The sequence below is a fragment of the Oryctolagus cuniculus genome, chromosome 12 (assembly GCF_964237555.1).
Source record: "Oryctolagus cuniculus chromosome 12, mOryCun1.1, whole genome shotgun sequence".
Lineage (NCBI taxonomy): Eukaryota > Metazoa > Chordata > Mammalia > Lagomorpha > Leporidae > Oryctolagus > Oryctolagus cuniculus.
This window is the reverse complement of record NC_091443.1, coordinates 55,575,687-55,596,011: the sequence shown is the minus strand read 5'-3', so window position 1 is coordinate 55,596,011 and position 20,325 is coordinate 55,575,687. Positions and strand designations below refer to the sequence as shown.

The 20,325-nt window shown below is 41.6% G+C and overlaps 1 protein-coding gene across 1 annotated transcript in view; it reads left to right on the top strand.

Moving 5' to 3' along the window:
• The window catches only part of LOC100355813 (olfactory receptor 4F15-like), a 52,128-nt gene extending 32,588 nt beyond the window's left edge, over positions 1-19,540 (top strand). Inside the window, exon 3 of the mRNA XM_008269585.3 lies at positions 18,572-19,540. Within this exon, the coding sequence (XP_008267807.2) occupies positions 18,572-19,540 (969 nt within the window). The remainder of the gene's footprint in view (positions 1-18,571) is intronic.
• Positions 19,541-20,325: the final 785 nt, after the last annotated feature.

Sequence of the window (20,325 nt, the reverse complement as noted above, 5' to 3'; positions counted from 1 at the left end):
TAGAAGACTGGTGCTTTGGGGCTGCAAGATTACAGGAACTTGGCCCAGCTTAGTAATTGGGAGCTCAGATACTTAGACAATGGAATTTCCCCAACAATTTAGCAGTATGAGGTTCAAAGTCAAGTTTAAGATGACTGGAAGAGAATGAGGCAACATCCTCGTTTGTGTCTCCCTGTATTTGTGAACCTAGATTCATACTTGCTACAAATATTTTTGGTTAAATGCAGATGTATGTCTCTAAAATAGCCGCATTTGGTTTTCCAGCTTTTATGTTTTTTTTTTTTTTTTTTTTTTTTTTTTTTTTTTTTTTGACAGGCAGAGTGGACAGTGAGAGAGAGAGACAGAGAGAAAGGTCTTCCTTTTGCCGTTGGTTCACCCTCCAATGGCCGCCGCTGCAGCCGGCGCACCGCGCTGATCCTGGCAGGAGCCAGGAGCCAGGTGCTTTTCCTGGTCTCCCATGGGGTGCAGGGCCCAAGCACCTGGGCCATCCTCCACTGCACTCCCTGGCCATAGCAGAGAGCTGGCCTGGAAGAGGGGCAACCGGGACAGAATCCGGCGCCCCAACCGGGACTAGAACCCGGTGTGCCGGCGCCGCAAGGTGGAGGATTAGCCTATTGAGCCACGGCGCCGGCCAGCTTTTATGTTTTATGTGCCTGTGAGCACCCTAAATGTTATGGGAACTGCATCATCACTGGAAAAAGTATAAATTTTTCTTTTTTTTTTTTTAGTTTGAAAAAATTTTCTGGAGCCAGCACTGTGGCATAGCTGGTTAAGTCACTGCCTGCAATGTCAGCATCCCATATGGTCTCTGCTGCTCCACTTCTGATCCAGCACCCTGCTAATGCACCTGGGAAAGCAGCAGATCATGGTCAAGTGGTTGTGCCACTGTAACCCATGTGAAAGACCCAGATGAAGCTCCTACCTCCTGGCTTTGGCCTGGCCTACCCCGGTTGTTGTGGCCATTTGGGGAGTGAACCAGTAGATGGAAGGTCTCTCTTTCTCTGTCTCTCTAACTCTGCCTTTCAAATAAATAAGTAAACAATTTATTTGAAAGGCAGACTTAGAAGAGACAGGGAAGGAGATAATGCATGTGAAAGAGATCTTCCATCTGCTGGTTCACTTTCCAAATTGCTGCAGTGGCTAGGACTAGACCAGATGGAATCCAGGAACATGGAACTCAATCTGTCTTCCACATGGGTGGCAGGGGCCCAAGCACTGGGCCATCATCCACTAATTTCCCATGTGCATTAGAAGGGAGCTTGAATGGAAGTGGAGCAGCTGGGACTCTAACTGGTACTCACATGGGATGCTGGTGTCAAAGGCTGTGGCTTAACCAGGTGCACCACAATGCTGGCCCCAAAAGTACAAAGTTTTCTAGGTGGCTATTTGAAGGCCAATATTTTGCATGAATAGATTATTAAGATGTAGTACTGTTTCTTAATTTATAGTCTCTTTATAATTTATAATTAATTTTTAATTATAATCTATTGTGATGTATTCTTTGCAACATCCTGAAACTAGGCTTGAGAGCCTATAGTACCCTACATAATATTATTTATTTCTCATAGGTTTGGAGAGGACTAGTAGACTATGAGGCAATTATCTTGGCATAGATCATTTTGCTGTAATAATAATAACAGTGGTAGTGGTGGTTGATAATTGCCATGATGATAAAGTAACTGAAAGTGATAGAAGCAAGATGTGAAGGTTACACAATGAAGTAAAAAGAGCATTATATTTTTGTTTTTATTGTCATGTAACTATTTAATGGATATATTTTTAGAACTTATATGTTCTGAGAACTTTTCTAAGCACTTTACTAATATTAATTCAGCTAAGACTTGTCACCTTATTAGGTACATATTGATGTCTTCTTTAAAGATGAAGAAATGAGACATAGAAAGCTTGTTTAACTCGTTCAAGGTTATGCAACAGTGATGGAGTCAGGATTTGACTCTAGGTGGGTTAACTACAAAGTATATGTTCATAACCGCTATACAGTAATGACCAATAAAAATCTTTTTTTTTTTTTTAGGAGACAGATAAGAAGGCATGGTGACAGATGACAATAGAAAGAACATCTCTTTTATTTATTCATTCATTTGATTTCCAGGATCAATTTATTTGGTTTTCAGGCTCAGCTGCCACTCCACATGGAATAAACTCAACGTTCTTACTAATTTCTTACCTAAGTAGTGAATCTGCCCATCAACTCTGAAGCTAGTTTTTTGCTTCATTGGTATTATCCTACCTTATGATATAAAGAACAAGAACTATATTTCTGTGAATGGATTTAATATGCCATTAACAAGATAAAATGCCCATTTTTATATCTGTTCTCATCATTAACTTCCAAAGAATCTCCCAAAAGTCCACATACTAAACATCACCTCCATTGTTCTGTTTTGCATCAAGCCTAGGTCAGTCATATGAATGATGTGCTATCTTGCGACTAGCTGAAATTTCTTCCACTGACACAGTATCTAATGCTGTATAGCCTCTAAATGTCTTAGTATCCCTCTGTGTTTTTTTAAACCTTTTCCCCCATTTTGTTTTGAAATTGAGAGAGAAAAAAGGAGGGAGGGAAGTAGACAGAGGGAGAGAGAGTGAGCGAGCAAGAGAGCGAGAGAGCGAGAGAGAGAGAGAGAGAGGGAATCTTCCATCTGCTGATTTACTCTATAAATGTCTGCAACAACCAAGACTAGACCAGGCCAAAACCTGGAACCTGGATTTCAGTCTATGTCTCCTACATAAGTGGCAGGGACCCAAGTACTTGAGCCATCACCTAATGCCTCCCAGGGTGTACACCACAAGGTAGATTAATTGTAAGTGGAGGCAGGACTTGAACCTAGGTTCTTTGATAGGGTATGTGGGTGTCCCCAAGTAGTGTCTAGACAATTGTGCCAGATGCCCAAGCTGGTCCTCTGGTTTGGCATTTCTGGTTGGTTGCTTATTTGTAGGTGAATGTAGAGAATACAATGGAGGTTTCCAAGGGCATAATATTTTGTGTCAGTTTCAACTTCCTATTCAAGACATGTGTTCTTCAAGACACCTTGAGACAAGAGGAGTCTCAATGTATTAAGGAGACCCCCAAGGTCTCCTGGACCCTAAAACCAGGAGAAGGCAGAAAATGGTGAGCCAGTGCTCACACCTGCTTTTGATTACAGGGAAGGGGGATCTGGGGATCTTCTATTGCCAATACTTTCTGAGGTACTTGCTTGAGGTCAATGGGACTCTTCTAAGTGGATGTGCTGCACATTGTCCCTTTCCTAGTGGTCAGGGACTTCTCTCATCTCAACCACAGGAGACATTTATTCTTTGTGAACTTCTTTATTAAGTAAATAAAAACCAAGAATGATGATGTCACACAATTCCCTGGGCAAAATAATTGACTATTTTATGGTCTCAATAGAATGTATTGTTATTTATATCCAGAACTGCTAATTAACATGTTTACCTACCAGAGTAGAAGCTCACGTGGTAATTAGTATTCAGGGTAATTTTGATATGCGGCTATGCTCTGAGTAGATTTTATGAAAAATTTAGCCACCCTTTTTGTCATTCAGTTTTTCTCTCCTTTTCAATTTAAGGTTCTTTTTACTATAACTTCTTCCTCATATTTTTCTTATTTAGCATTGTTTCAACATCTTATGAGCATCTCTTTGAGTCAGGGCTGAACTTAAAGGCATTTTTTAGGGAACCTATTCCTTTATGCCAGATTGAACTGGATGCTTTTGTTGAAACCAAATAAATTATTTAAAAATACTTAAAAGTATTCATAGCTCCTACAATCAATCAGACCCTCAGTCAGATCCCGCTTTTCCTTTTAGGACACCCTCCCTCCCCCTTTGGTTAATCCAAAGTACTACTGGATAAAGAATAAGTCTGTTCAAGATGAGTGGAATATTTCTGATATTTCTGTTTTATTTACTTCAGATCAAAGTATCTTAAGTTTTCACAGTCTGATTTAGAAAATTATTTTAAAAATATTTTTGACATACAGGAAACAGTAAAGTTATAAAACTTTTAGTAATTTGACATTAGTGGGACTGGAACACCAAAAGACATCAACCTTGGAGAGGCAACTTCCCTTGGAGTCACACTGTTATGATGGAAAGGAGAGAAGAGGAGAAGAGCAGTGTTTGAGATGCTAGAGTAATATGATTTGGAAATCTAAATCCCACTGATCTCTAAGGTTGATCTGGTTGGCATGGAAGTAGTCTTCTGTAACAAGACTTGTGCCTTTTTAAGAGAATACAATGCGTGCAGATAGAGAAAAGTGCTTCCGTAGAGAAGGCAGTAGGGATTTGAAAAAATGATCCTGATGGGAAGAATTGCAAGAGGTGTGCTATAATAAGATATTTCAGAGGGGCTAGTAGACCAGTAGCTAAGGGATCTGCTATTACATTATTCAAATATGGATGTGAATGTTTAGCATGAGAGTGCTGGAATGACACTATAATGTCTTAGTAGCATATCATTTGAAAGAACAAGAAGAAATTATTTTTTATTCAGCCCTACTTTTTATTTTAATGGACTGCTGAATTGACAGCAGTCTCTATATATTAATTATAAATGTTATAGAGTCTATATATATTAATTATAAATGATATAGAGGGTAAATAGAGAAGAACAATGCAATAATGGAAGTAATACAGTAGGTTTAAAATACTTTAAAAGTTTTAAAAAGTTTATTTTAATATACTTGAAAGGCTGGAGAGGGGAGGGAAGGAGGCAACAGAGAGGTGGTGAAGGGTTAAAAAGTTAAAAGCCACTCCCCATCCCCTCCTCTAGTGAACTTTCCCAACCTCGCTAGACTTGCTCTGTATAGCCATTCTCTTTGAAGATAGTCAGTAAATTACCCCAACATGAACGTAACCTTAGTTTCACCTAAGTAAGATAGAAGGAGTCACTGTTTAGAAATTAACAAACCTTCACTAAGAAATCTCTTCGCTCCTGGAACTCTGACCCCACCATATGTCCCTTATCGCCATTCGGCTACATTCCTAGGTATCATCGAGGCAGTTCCCGTAACCTTGTTGTGTGGCCCTCCCTTTTGGCAATAGGAGGCTTTTTTGATCCTCCCTGTATAGGCCATATGGTTCTCTGATGTCTAATCAAGTCCTTACTTGATATCCTGTACTCCCTATATTCATAAATCAACTAATTGTAAAATCACTTAACTTGTATCAATTGTTTACTCTGTACCGACTGTTTGATCTATACAATGATTGATTTTCTTTGTCTAAACGTGTATAAAAACCCCGACCTTCTACTTCTCAGGGCCGCCTGTTCAGGGGCCCCAACATGCTGGATCAATAAACCCCTTGCCAAATTACATGAAAGAGTGCTTCTTGAAGTCGTTCCTTGGGCGGCGGACGCGTTTTGACCCTAACAGGGGAAAGAGAGAGAGAGAGAGATATTCCATCTGCTGGATCTCTTCCTAAATGCCCACAACAGCTAGGGTTGGGTTAGGGTGAACTTGGGAATCTAGAGCCCCATCTTGGTCTTCCATGGGTGTGGCAGGGGCCCAAGCACCTGGTTCATCATCTGCTGTCTCCCAGGATGCATCAGCAGGAAGCTGGACTGGAAGTAGAGGGGCTAGGACTGGAACCAGCATTCTGATCTAGGATATAGGCATCCCAAGAGGTGGCTTAATCTACCGCATTACAATACCCTCTTCAGGTGATTAGTTATATGGAAGTAATAAAGCTAAGGGGTAGAGTAAGAAACATTTCAACAGAACTTTGACCAGTTGTTCTCTATATGTACACAACACAAATTAGAGAATAAGTTTATGTTACATGAGTGGAGGGCTAATTACGTTATAATAAGATATTTCTTTCTTTTTTTTTTAGAAGGTTTGTTTATTTATTTATTTGAAAGTCAGATTTACACATAGAGAGAAGGAAAGACAGAGACACAGAGAGAGAGAGATCTTCCACCCACTGGTTCACTCCCCAGTTGGCCGCAACGGCCGGAGCTGCTCCGATCCAAAACCAGGAGCCAGGAGCTTTTTCCAGATCTCCCATGTGGATTCAGGGGCCCAAGGACCTGGGCCATCTTCCGCTGCTTCCCCAGGCCATAACAGAGAGCTGGATTGGAAGTGGAGCAGCCAGGTCTCGAACTGGTGCCCATATGGGATGCGGACACTGTAGGCGGCGGCTTTACCCGCTACGCCACAGCACTGTCCCTGAAGATATTTCTTAATCTGATTTAAAAAGAGAATTTATTTGAAAGTCAAGAGTTACAGTAGTGGGGGGAGGGGAGAGAAAAAGGGGTATCTTCGATCCACCCGTTCACTCCCCAGATGGCTGCAACAGTCAGGGCTGGGCCAGGCCAAAGCCAGTAGCCAGGAGGTTCAATGAGGGTCTCCCACATGGATGGCAGGGACCCAAATAGTTGGACCATCTTTCTGCTATTTTTCCCAGGCCATTATTAGGGAGCTGGATCAGAATTGGAGCTGTTGGGATACTGGCATTGCAGGCAGAAGCCTTACCTGTTAAACAATAATGCTGGCCCCTATTAATCTGATTTTTTAAAAAAAAGATTTATTTACTTCTGTGAAAGTCAAGAGTTACAGAGAAATAAGGAGAGGAAGAGAGAGTGAGAACGAGAGCTAGAGCGAGAGAGATCTTCCATCCACTGGTTCACTCCCCAAAAGGCCAAAACAGCCAGGGCTGGATCAGGCTGAAGCCAGGAGCATGGAATACCATCTGGGTCTCCCATGTGGTTGTTAGGGGTCCAAGCACTAAGGCCATCTTCTACTACTTCCTAGATGCGTTAGCAAGGAGCTGGATTAGAAGATGAGCAGCTGGACTCAATGGACACCCATGTAGGTTGCTGGTATAGCAGGCAGCTACTTAACCTCCTGTACCACAATGCCAGCCCCAATCTGATTTTCAAAGCGTTATGGAGTAGATGCTTTAGACACTGACTTTTCAAAAATTTTATTTAATAAATATAAATTTCTAAAGTACAGCTTTTGAATTACAGTGGCTTTTGTCGCTCCCCCTCTTCGTGGAGGAACGACACAAGACCCTGCGCTGTTCTTTTGTCTGCTCGGCCCTCCCCGGGTTTGCTGCTGGTTCTTCCCGGGTTGGCTACCGACCCTTCCACCTCCGTGGAAGGGCGGTTCCCCCTGCCACATTCCCCACTTCTGCGGGGGAGCGGCACACCGCCGGCCGGCTCTCTCGGGGGCTGCACAGGTGTTTCTTCAGATAGATGTTCCCCTTAGATGTTCCTGGTGCATGTTGTCTCTCTCCTCCTTTATAGTCCTCCTCCGCCAATCCCAACTCGGCTGCCCACACGCCGAGTACACTGCTCTCCTCCAATCAGGAGCAGGATCAGCTCCTGGAGGTCATCACTCAAGTTGGCAAGAGGCAGCTGGGTAGAAGCTGTTTTCTCCTCTCCCAGCGCCATATTGTGGGAGAGCAGATGCATAGAATAAGTCTTAATTCCAGTAACTCAGTCCAGTCCGGGTTGCTCCCCACAGCTTTTCCCCCCATAATCTCCCTCCCATCTCTCGCTCCCTCTCCCATCCCATTCACATCAAGATTCATTTTCAATTATCTTTATATACAGAAGATCAATTTAGTATATATTAAGCAAAGATTTCAAAAGTTTGCACCCACACAGAAACACAAAATATAAAGTACTGTTTGAGTACTAGTTATACTATTTTATCACATAGTACAACACACTAAGGACAGAGATCCTACATGGGGAGTAAGTGCACAGTGACTCCTATTGTTGATTTAACAATTGACACTCTTGTTTATGGTGTCAGTAATCATCCGAGGCTCTTGTCATGAGTTGCCAAGGTTATGGAAACCTCTTGAGTTTTCCAACTCCAATCTTATTTAGACAAGGCCATATTCAAAGTGGAAATTCTCTCCTCCCTTCAGAGAAAGGTACCTCCTTCTATGATGGCCCATTCTTTCCACTGGGATCTCACTCACAGAGATCTTTCATTTAGGTCATTTTTTTTTTTTTTTTTTTTTTTGCCAGAGTGTCTTGGCTTTCCATGCCTGAAATACTATAATGGGCTTTTCATCTGGATCCGAATGCCTTAAGGTCTGATTCTGAGGCCAGAGTGCTGTTTAGGACATCTGCCATTCTATGGGTCTGCTATGTATCCCGCTTCCCATGTTGGATCGTTCTCTCCCTTTTCTATTCTATCAGTTAGTATTAGCAGACACTAGCCTTGTTTATGTGATCCCTTTGACTCTTAATCCTGTCATTATGATCAATTATGAACTGAAACTGATCACTTTGACTAGTGAGATGGCATTGGACATGCCACCTTGATGGGATTGTATTGGAATCCCCTGGCACATTTCTAACTCTACCATTTGGGGTAAGTCCGATTGAACATGTGTCGAACTGTACATCTCCTCCCTCTCTTATTCCCACACTTGTATTTACCTGGGATCACCTTTCAGTTAAATTTAAACACCTAAGAATAATTGTGTGTTAATTACAGAGTTCAACCAATAGTATTAAGTAGAACAAAAAAGATACTAAAAGGGATAAAGTATTAAGTTGTTCATCAATAGTCAGGACAAGGGCTGATCAAGTCACTGTTTCTCATAGTGTCCATTTCACTTCAACAGGTTTCCTTTTTTGTGTTCGGTTAGTTGTCACTCATCAGGGAGAACATATGATCTTTGTCCCTTTGGGACTAGCTTAGTTCACTCAGCATGATGTTTTCCAGATTCCTTCATTTTGTTGCAAATGACTGGATTTCATTGGTTTTTGACTGCTGTATAGTATTCTATAGAGTACGTGTCCCATAATTTCTTTATCCAGTCTACTGTTCATGGGCATTTAGGTTGATTCCAGGTCTTAGCTATTGTGAATTGAGATGCAATAAACATTAGGGTGCAGACAGCTCTTTTATTTGCGAATTTAATTTCCTTTGGGTAAATTCCAAGGAGTGGGATGGCTGGGTTGTATGGTAGGGTTATATTTAGGTTTCTGAAGAATCTCCAAACTGACTTCCATAGTGGCTTAACCAGTTTGCATCCCCACCAACATTAGGTTAGTGTCGCTTTTTCCCCACATCCTTGCCAGCATCTGTTGTTGGTATATTTCTGTATGTGAGCCATTCTAACTGGGGTGAAGTGAAACCTCATTGTGGTTTTGATTTACATTTCCCTGATTGCTAGTGATCCTGAAAATTTTTTCATGTGTCTGTTGGCCATTTGGATTTCCTCTTTTGAAAAATGTCTATTGAGGTCCTTGGCCCATCCCTTAAGTGGTTTGTTTGTTTTGTTTTTGTGGAGTTTCTTGATCTCTTTGTAGATTCTGGTTATTAACCCATTTATCTGTTGCATAGTTTGCAAATATTTTTTCCCATTCTGTCGGTCGATCTTTACTTTCCTGACTGTTTCTTTTGCAGTACAGAAACTTCTCAATTTGATGTAATCCCAATTGTTAATTTTGGCTTTGACTGCCTATGCCTCCGGGGTCTTTTCCAAGAAGTCTTTGCCAGTGCCTATATCTTGCAGGGTTTCTCCAGTGTTCTCTAATAATTTGGTGGTGTCAGGTTGTAGATTTAGATCTTTAATCCATGTTGAGTGGATTTTTGTGTAAGGACACTGACTTTTTAGTTATAAGATCAATAGGCAGCCGTTACAGTTTAGAGATTTTTACTTCTTGCTTTGTTGGTAATCATTGTTGAAGTATGTTTTGAGGGGAATTTCTGTTAAACTCATTTCCAAAGAGAAAGAGATCTTTTAATTATTGTATCTCATAGAGAGCTCCTATTTTAAGAAATGGAAATAATATAGAATTATTTGAGGATAGACTGTGATAAGTTAAAACTATATATTGAAAACATAGAAACCACTAAGAAACGCAACCCAAAACCCAAACAGATAAATACTAAAACAAATTCTATAAGCCTATTCATTTGAATAAATTTATACCTTTATAACTGTCATGTTAAAATGAAGAAAAGAAGAGAAAATAGGGCTTCTAATATTCTTTTAAGGCATAGGAGAGTGTGGATTATTTTGTTTTTGCATTAGTAGCTAAGAATTTTTCATAAGCAAAGACACTATAGCTGTACTGAAAGGATACAATGGATAGTATATTCAACATTACAAGAGTAAGAACTCACAAGAAAGTCGTGTCCAGGAAAAATTTAAATGGAATATCTCATTAGAACAGAATTCTCCCTGCCGCCTCCAAAAGAAAAATGAGTCTACCAAAGCAAATTTCCAAGTGACTCATTTGTTAGTCAAGCAAGAAAATCCACTTATCAATGATGTGTTAATTAAATCTTGTCTGATGGATGCAGCCAAGGAAATGAATCCAGACAAAATAAATTCAAGAAGTTAACTATTTACTGAGAACAGTTTCTTGAAGAGTTGAGGATATTAGAGCAACACCAACAGTCAATTAAAAACAAAGCAAATTTTTTCAAGTGGTTTCCTTTGGCTTTTGTAAGTTGACAAATGTTACCAATACTAAGAGTTCATTTACTTTAGGAATCAATGCCAAATTTGAAGTGGTTGAAAATTAGCCTCTATATAGCTTCTGTGGAAGTACTGTAAGTAAGAATATTTTTCAAAGAAGTTGAGAAAACACAAATTTAGTACAACCTGAAGTGGAATCTGCCAAGATGGGTCACAATTTAAAGTACAAATATGTTTGGAGCAGGAAAAGGACACACTGGACAAATGTATAAAGCTTATAAAATATAAGATATTTGAAACATATGCTTATTCATTCTATTATTTATCAGTAGGTATTTTGTAGAAAATATTTAATTTACATGTATTTGTTGAACTAGTAGTATCAATAGTAAACCTAGTCACTCTTGCAGACTTAACAGCTGTTTATATATATATATATAAAATTTTTATTTATTTGAAAGACAGAGTTACAGAGAGAGGTAGAGACAGAGAGAGAGGTCTTTTATCTGCTGGTCCACTTCCCAGATGGCTGCAACTGTCGGAGCTGCGCTGACCTGAAGCCAGGAGCCAGGAGCTTCTTCCGGGTCTCCCATGCGGGTGCAGGGGCCCAAGGACTTGGGCCATCCTCCACTGCCATCCCAGGCCACAGTAGAGAGTCGGATCAGAAGAGGAGCAGCCAGGACCAGAACGGTACCCACATGGGATGCTGGCGCTTCAGGCCAGGGCTTTAACCCGCTGTGTCACAGCCCCATTAACAGCTGTTTAGTTCCATGAATTTTGGTTAGAAATAAAAACAATAGTTGTTGAACTACTAGTTCAACAAATTTTGGTTAGAAATAGAAACTAAATAGGTTGACTTCCTATTACACAGCAGTATGATAGCTTAGCAGGGGTGAAGTTTTTCTTTAATGTTTTGAGCTCTGGGCTGATATGAAATTATTTATGATTCAATACATATTGATTAGTTCTGCATAAGAGAAGAGGACAAAAGTATAAGCTATCTAGATTTCAAAAAAATGACTGAATTCTGTAGAAAGTATTCAAAGCCAAGATGTCACTTCTTTATATTTTCCATTTTATTTATTAAAAATTTTATTTATTATTTACTGCTGTGGCATAGCAGGTAAAGCCATCACCTGCAGTGCTGGCATCCCATATGAGTGCTCGTTTGAGTCCTGGCTGTTCCACTTCTGATCCAGCTCCTTGTTGATGTGCCTGGAAAAGCAGTAGAAGATGGCCCAAGTCCTTGGGCCCCTGCACCTGCATGGGAGATCCAGAAGAAGCTGCTGACTCATGGCTTCAGATTGACTCAGCTCTGACCATTGTGGCAATTTGGGGAGTGAACCAGCCAATGGAAGACCTCTTTCTCTCTTCCTCTGCCTCTCTGTAACTCTGCCTTTCAAATAAATAAATATTAAAGATAGATTTATTTATTTACATTTTATTTAAGACATTCAAATTCATGTATTTCCTATATACAGATTCAAGAATATGGTGTTACTTTCCCCTCTCCCACTTACACTCTCACCTTTCTTCCTCCTCCCTCTCCTATTCCTATTCTTATTTTTTACAATATACTTTCCATTCATATTTCATCATTTTGTCTTCTTTGTGGACCTTTTAATACTATCCTTATCATGGCCGGCACCGCGGCCCACTAGGCTAATCCTCCGCCTAGCGGCGCCGGCACACCGGGTTCTAGTCCTGGTTGGGGCGCCGGATTCTGTCCCGGTTGCCCCTCTTCCAGGCCAGCTCTCTGCTGTGGCCAGGGAGTGCAGTGGAGGATGGCCCAGGTGCTTGGGCTCTGCACCCCATGGGAGACCAGGAGAAGCACCTGGCTCCTGGCTCCTGCCACCGGATCAGCGTGGTGCGCCGGCCGCAGCGCGCTGGCCGCGGCGGCCATTGGAGGTTGAACCAACGGCAAAGGAAGACCTTTCTCTCTGTCTCTCTCTCTCACTGTCCACTCTGCCTGTCAAAAAAATAAAAAAAAATAAATAAAAAAAATAAAAAAATAAAAAAAATACTATCCTTACCATTCTATTTTAAATGTTTTTCTGCTCATCATTTGTAGACTGAACTCTTTGAGTGAGAGATCATGCCTCTTTCTCCCCATTCTGTCATAACTATGTATGTCAGAGCTGGGCTTATTGGAACCCCAATTACTGTATGCAGAAAATATTTGAACCCATGGTCCTCTTACCTCTTTCTGTACCTTCTTAATCAATGGTCTATTAATAAAAAATATTTTATCAAGAAAATTAAATAGACTCTGCAAAGGCCACAGTTGAATCAGAAAATCTGCCTCAATACCTAAAAACTATTATAAAGATTTGTTTGGCAGAGTATCAGATATTTAGAGGCAAAAGCATTGAGGAACACTCTTAAAGAGGTGGATTCAGGAATGAAGTCAAAAACAAGGAGTATTATTTCTGGTAGCTCTTTTTCTTGAATACTTACTTTATTTCCCAGACCCTAGGGTTTGCTTGTTTTCCTTTTCTGAACCTGCCCAATGCATATATCTAGAAAATAATAAATATTCATTATACATTTTAGTCTGTTTTGTATGTGTGTAAATGGCAGAACAACAAAGATGATTTCCATTAAAATAATTAAGAAGATATTTTCATAAACTATAGAACTTCATCTTTGTCTCAGATCCTGAGGTATGGAAATAACACGGTAAAGCTTATTTATTCCTGATTAATTTCTCCCCAGGTGACCCATTAACTGCCTCCTCCTATGTTGCTCTGGGAAAACAGTATCACTCTAAGAGACCGCTCCTAGCAGACTGGCATAGACTGGCCTTTCTTGTTCTATCTGATACCATTTTTGCTACTATTTGTGTTGCTCATTACTTACATCTTTTCTCTTCTGGGATAATTTCAAATAGTTCCATATACCAGGTGTGATTTCTGGAGATGCTGTTATCTCAGATCTGCTGGAGAACAGGTGGGTAAGAAGTACAGGAAGAACAGACCAGGTCACGATGTTATGTTTTGTGGACTGAGGAGGGGATTAAATAGATTTCCTGGTAATGAAATCACAGTTTGAAATTGCCATTGAGTATAGCAGAAGAGGGTGCCCAGAGGAGAAAGTGTTGGGAACAGAAGTTGAGTTCAGCCAGCAGAAATTGACAAATACTCGGCAAAGAACCCATCATGGTGTTTAAACAGGGAGAAGGAGAGCCCAGGTATTTAGGGATAAGAACCACAGGGAGGGTGTCAGGTACGAGCCAAGAGCACACAGGGTAGTAAGTCACGTTAAGACATTTGGATTTAGCTCCTGATTCAGTAAGCACCCACTGCAAGTCAGTAATTGTATCTGGTCTTGAAGACAGCTTCTACGTGGCTCATAAATGGAATTACAAAAGTCAGGCAATGTTTGCCAAAGCAGCAGAACTGTATGTTTTTCCTCTCATGATGATCATTTAGTCAGTCTACGTAGTAAATAACCCGAGAGAACAAATCTGAAGTGATTGCTGAATGCAAATACTTTATCTAAATTTCTTATTGGGACCTCAGTTTTTATGAAATTTTCAAGAACCTTGACATCTGGATTAGGTTCACTTTTATTTGTACACCCACTATTTAATCCAATAAAGCACTTCTTCAGCTCCTATTATGTTCCCAGTACTGTGCTGGGTGCCCAGAATACATAGAAAAAGAGATTCTTCCCTCCCTGGGCTCATAGCCTGTTGTGGCAGGGAGAAACAGAAAGCTACATTGCCTTACTGTACAGACAACAGGAACAAATGAGAGGCAGGCAGTTAGTAAGGGAGGAATGTCCCTTAGGGAAATGTCCCATTAGGAAAGATGCACAAGAAATGGGGAAAACTTAGGTTTCAAATTAAGGAATGCCATTTTGTATCCCACAAGGTTTCCGATGGATGCGATATATTGTGTTTTCTGAGAAGGAAAAGTCAGATCTTGTCTATATGATTAGCTTTTCCCTCTGAAAATGTTCACTGGGTGTGTGGGTAGTGCTGTTTGGGATTCTGAAGATATAACTTGTTTTAATTACTGTGTTCTATTTGGGAATGTTAATCAGTCTCAGAACTTGAGGAAAATTTTGTTTTCCTTTTTAAAGATTTATTCATTCATTTAGAGAGTCAGAGTAACAGACAAGTACACAGAGAGAGAGAGAGAGAGATTGATTGATCTTCCATCTGCTGGTTGGATTGGAAGTTGATCAGACTTGAATCTCGCACTCCAGTGTGGGCTGTGGGCATGCCAAGCAGTGTCTTAACTACTGCACCAAATGCCCACTCCGAATTGTTTCATTTTACACAATTCACTCAAGATTTCAAAGGAATTAATTCAAGTTAAGTAAGCATAAATATGGACTTCCTAAAACCGTTAATTGTGTCCTCTAAAACAGTCCTATGATTGGAGGTGAAGACAGAAGTGATAATACAGGAGCCCTGTCTGCTGGCGCTCAGAAGCAGAGGAAATAAGTCATGCACATGTAGCTCAACACCACGGGTCAAAGGTGTTAAATACAAAGTGCTGTGGGAACAGGGGGGACACCTTTTCTTTTTTTCTTGGCTAGGAGAGTTGAGGAGGTTTCAAGAGGTGAGTAGTTTTTAAATGGGGTTATGAAAAATGGGCAAAATTCAGAATGGATGGGGCAGGCTATTTTTTGTAGAAAGGATAGTTTGAACCAAAGGGGAAGAGGCAAGTTTTACAGATGGCTCGAGAGCTGGCTGGGTCTAGAGTAGCACCACTGTTCTTGAGCCAGTGTGGAACCATCAGCCACTGGGGGATTATTTGTGGTAGTAGAGAGGCATGGCTTGTGTTTTCAGAATATTAATCTGTTATGGAATGGGCTGAGGGGGGCACAGGCTTGGGACTGTGTCAGGCACTTTGGGTTTTTCAGAATTCTTATATTTCTCAACTTTGGGTTTTTCAGAATTCTTATATTTCTCAATTCTGGCTGGCTAATCATTATTTATTTATTTTTTTTGACAGGCAGAGTGGACAGTGAGAGAGAGAGACAGAGAGAAAGGTCTTCCTTTGCCATTGGTTCACCCTCCAATGGCCGCCGTGGCCGGCGCGCTGTGGCCGGCGCACCATGCTGATCCAATGGCAGGAGCCAGGTACTTATCCTGGTCTCCCATGGGGTGCAGGGCCCAAGCACTTGGGCCATCCTCCACTGCACTCCCTGGCCACAGCAGAGAGCTGGCCTGGAAGAGAGGCAACTGGGACAGAATCCAGTGCCCCGACCGGGACTAGAACCCTGTGTGCCGGTGCCACAAGGCGGAGGATTAGCCTATTGAGCCGCGGCGCCGGCCCACAAGAAAAATTTTTTTATATAAAATATTTCTTTGTATTTTCATGTATACTTTTTCTTTTCCTTTCTTGATTCAGAGTAACATACAAACCCTCTTATTTTGCAAGGCTAAGTCTTCTTACATTTTTAAAAAGTGTATTTAGTTTTTATTTTATTTTATTTTTTGACAGGCAGAATTAGATAGCGAGTGAAAGAGAGAGACAGAAAGGTCTTCCTTCCGTTGGTTGACCCCCCCCCCCCCAAACAGCTGCCACGGCCAGCGTGCTGTGCCGATCTGAAGCCAGGAGCCAGGTACTTCCTCCTGGTCTCCCATGTGGGTGCAGGGCCCAAGCACTTGGACCATCCTCCACTGCCTTCCCTGGCCACAGCAGAGAGCTGGACTGGAAGAGGAGCAACTGGGACAGAATCTGGTGCCCCAACCAGGACTAGAACCTGGGGTGCTGGTGCCGCAGGTGGAGGCTTAGCCTAGTGATCCGCAGCGCCGGCCAGTTTTTATTTTATTTATGAGAGAGAGATAGAAAGAGAGAGAATGTGAGAGAGTAAGCTTTACTATTCAAATGCCTATAATGGCCAGGGCTTGGCCAGGCTGGCAGCTGGCAGCCAGAGACTTAGTACAGGTCTCCCAGGTAGGTGGTAGGGTGAGGGGGTGGGTGGAGGGCTCAAACATTTGGATCATTACACACTGTCTCCCAGGGTGCACCTTAGCAGGAAGTTAAAATGAAGAGTGGAGGTGGGACTCAAACCCTAATGCTCTGATGTGAGATGTGGATGTCCCAACCAGTGTTGTAACTGCTAGGCTAGATGTCCTCTCCAATTCTTCTTATCTTTATTTTTGATTTAACTCATTTCTGATATTCCATAATCTTAAGATAAATTAACTCTTTGGCCGGTGCTGTGGCTCACTAGGCTAATCTTCTGCCTGCGGTGCCGATACCCCAGGTTCTAGTCCCACTTGGGATGCTGGATTCTGTCCCAGTTGCTCCTCTTCCAGTCCAGCTCTCTGCTGTGGCCCAGGAAGGCAGTGGAGGATGGCCCAAGTGCTTGGGTCCCTGCACCCGCATGGGAGACCAGGAGGAAGTACCTGGCTCCTGGCTTTGGATCGGCGCAGTGCACCAGCCATAGCAGCCATTTGGGGGGTGAACCAATGGAAGCAAGACCTTTCTCTCTGTCTCTCTCTCACTGTCTAACTCCGTTTGTAAAAAAAAAAAAAAAGATAAATTAACTCTCATTCCTATGCTCTTTCATATTCTTTCCCACTGGCTCCTAAAACATGCATTTCTCTTGTTTGAGTTGCTAAAATGTTCTGTATCTTTCTTTCAGTTTCTAATTGTATGGCCTTAATAGGCCAACTCTCTCTCTCTCTTCTTTTTTTAAGATTTTCTTTGTTTACTTGAAAGTGTTACAGAGAGGCAGAGGCAGAGAGAGTGAGAGAGAGAGAAAGAGAGAGAGGGAGAGAGAGAGAGAGACAGAAAACAGAGAGGTCTTCCATCTGCTGGTTCACTCCCCAGATGGCTGCAATGGCAGGAGCTGTGCTGATCTGAAGCCAGGAGCCAGGAGCCAGGAGCTTCTTCCAGATCTCCCATGTGGGTACAGGGGATGCAAGGAATTGGGCCATCTTCTATTGCTTTCCCAGGTCATAGCAGCACAACTCTCTTAACAATCACTTTTTCTTTAACCCTGGGCAATCCAAGTTTTTATCATCATCATTCATTCATTTATTCCATAGATATTTATTGAAGATATATGATGTGTTAGGTACATTCTAGGCATTGAGAACACATAAGTGAGGAATTCCTACAAGGTCATTGTCTTCGAGCTCATTGTTTCTTATTAATAAGCCTATAAACACTGAATTAATCCTAATTCTTCCCCTGAAACACTCTTTACCTTCTTGACATAATTGGTTTTCCCTAGATTTCCTTGCTTAACTAGGATAGGCAGCTAGAGAGAGATTCTTTTGCAGGATTTGGAGGACAGAAGCGGAGCAGCAGCTGGATCAGTAGCTCACACATGTTGCTATTTATCTGCTAGCTTGTCTTACTGGTGTGAGGCGGTAGCTGGGCCTGCAACTGCCACACCTTCCTTTGGGTTCTCCCTTACATTCATTGACTCATAGACCAAGGTGAGTGCTTCTTCCTATGATCAAGGATACTGGCTTTTGCAATACAACTATATCATCAAAATCAGGAGCAAGATTTGAAGAGATTTGAAGTAGGTTTCAGTCTGTCCTTGTGGACTTCAGTTCTTGATTGTGGGTTCCAGTTTTTTTTTTTTAAGATTTATTTATTTATTTGAAAGTCAGAGTTACACAGAGAGAGGAGAGGCAGAGAGAGCGAGAGCAAGAGTGGGAGCGAGAGGTCTTCCATCCGCTGCTTCACTCCCCAATTGGCTGCAACGGCTGGAGCTGCGCTGATCCGAAGCCAGGAGCCAGGAGCTTCCCCTGGGTCTCCATGCTGGTGCAGGGGTCCAAGGGCTTGGGCCATCCTCCACTGCCCTCCCAGGCCACAGCAGAAAGCTGGATTGGAAGAGGATCAGCCGGGACCAGACCGGTGCCCATATGGGATGCTGGTGCTTCAGGCCAGGGAGTTAACCCACTGCACCACAGCACCAGCCCCTCCAGTTTATTCTTAACTTTCCCCAACTTTACATTCACTTTTCTTTTCTGAATGCCTGACCTGAGGACTTCAAGCTACGACATCCAATATAAGAACCTTGACCTGCTGAACCAACTTCTGTGATTATGTAAGGTCAACTTCCTATAACAAATCCATTAGTGTAGTATATCCAAGTTGTTCGCTAATGGAACCCTGAATTTTACAGCCAGTAATTCCACGTTCTTACTTCTCCTGTTCTTTCAGGAAAATTTGGAGCCAGAAATGATTGAGACCGTAGCGGGAGGAAATGATTCAGTGGTGTCTGAGATTGTGTTGGTAGGACTCACCCATTCTTTGGAGATGCAGCTTGTCCTCTTTCTGGCCTTCTCTGTGTTCTACACAGCAGGTGTTTTAGGAAATCTCCTCATTGTCCTCATGGTGACATCCGACTCTCATTTACACTCCCCCATGTACTTCCTGCTGGCCAATCTCTCCTTTATTGACATGTGGGTTTCCTCCATTACAGTTCCCAAGATGATTTCTGATCTTTTCAAGGAGAAAAAAATAATCTCTATCAAAGCTTGCATTACGCAGATGTTCTTCATTCATGTTACGGGAGGAACTGAGATGGTGCTGCTCATAGTGATGGCCCTTGACCGATATATTGCTATATGTAGGCCTCTCCACTACCTGACCATCATGAACTTCCGAACTTGTGTTATACTTTCAGTGGCTGCCTGGACTATTGGAATCATCCACTCAGTGATCCAACTTGCATTTGTTGTAAAACTACCATTCTGTGGTCCCAATGAAGTGGACAGCTTTTACTGTGATATTCCTCGATTTATTAAACTTGCTTGCACAGTCACTTACAGAATGGAGCTCATGGTTGCTGCCAACAGTGGGTTCATCTCCCTGGGAACGTTCATCATTTTGATGATCTCCTATATCTTCATCTTGGTCACTGTCTGGCAACACTCTTCAGGTGGCTTGTCCAAGGCTCTCTCTACATTGTCTGCTCACATCACAGTGGTGGTCTTGTTTTTCGGTCCATGCATCTTTGTGTATTCATGGCCATTTCTCACAGTGCCTATAGATAAATTTCTTGCCATTTTTGATGTGATAATTACCCCATTTCTGAATCCTGTCATCTACACTTTAAGGAACAAAGAGATGAAGGTGGCAATGAGGAGAATATTCAGCCAGCTGCTGTGTTTCCAGAAGTTGTTTTAACTTAGTGATATCAAGAAAGAAAACATCTCTAACATTCCCTGTCCATGCTACAAATACAAATCCGATGAAACACAGTACTGTGAAAGCTTTACTTACTAGTTCAATGTGCAGAATTTTCTTAGTGTGCTTTCTGACCCTAACTGAGGAGGAGATACTATTCTTTCTTCTTCAATGTGTTAAAATAGGAAGTATTAACATAGGACTGTTTCCACATTTTTCTGATAAGGAGGATTCTGGACAGGCCTGAAAATCCTTCTGTGTGTTCTGAGGAGGATCTTCTCTTGTCATACTGATTTTTGGGGCTTTGTGCAGAATCTGAAGAAAAGTGCTTTGGAAATATGTAAACATTTACTGTTCTTAAGGATGACTTTTGTTTTTTCAGTCTTGGGGTGAGATATGAGGGAACACATGTAATGTGTGAAGAAAACAGATGAAATGTAAAGAGGATTTTAAAGAGAAATTGTTTGTATATTTTTACACTATCACATTTATTACCTTTCAATAAATGAGAGAAAAGAGCTAAGGTTATTTTGAAATTATTTTGAATTTTTATCAGCCTAAAATTGGATCAGTGGGTTATGCCTTCTTATGCATTTCTGCTAATATGCCCAGTAACTATAGATAAAGCCCTGTAATTATTCCCGTTTTTCCCAAAAATGTGTTTCTATACTGTTAGGAGACTTTTTAAAAATTTATTTATTTTTGAAAGTCAGAGTTACAGAGAGAGATTGATCTTCATCTGCTGGATTACTCCCCAGATGGTCACATTGGGCTGGGTTAGGCTG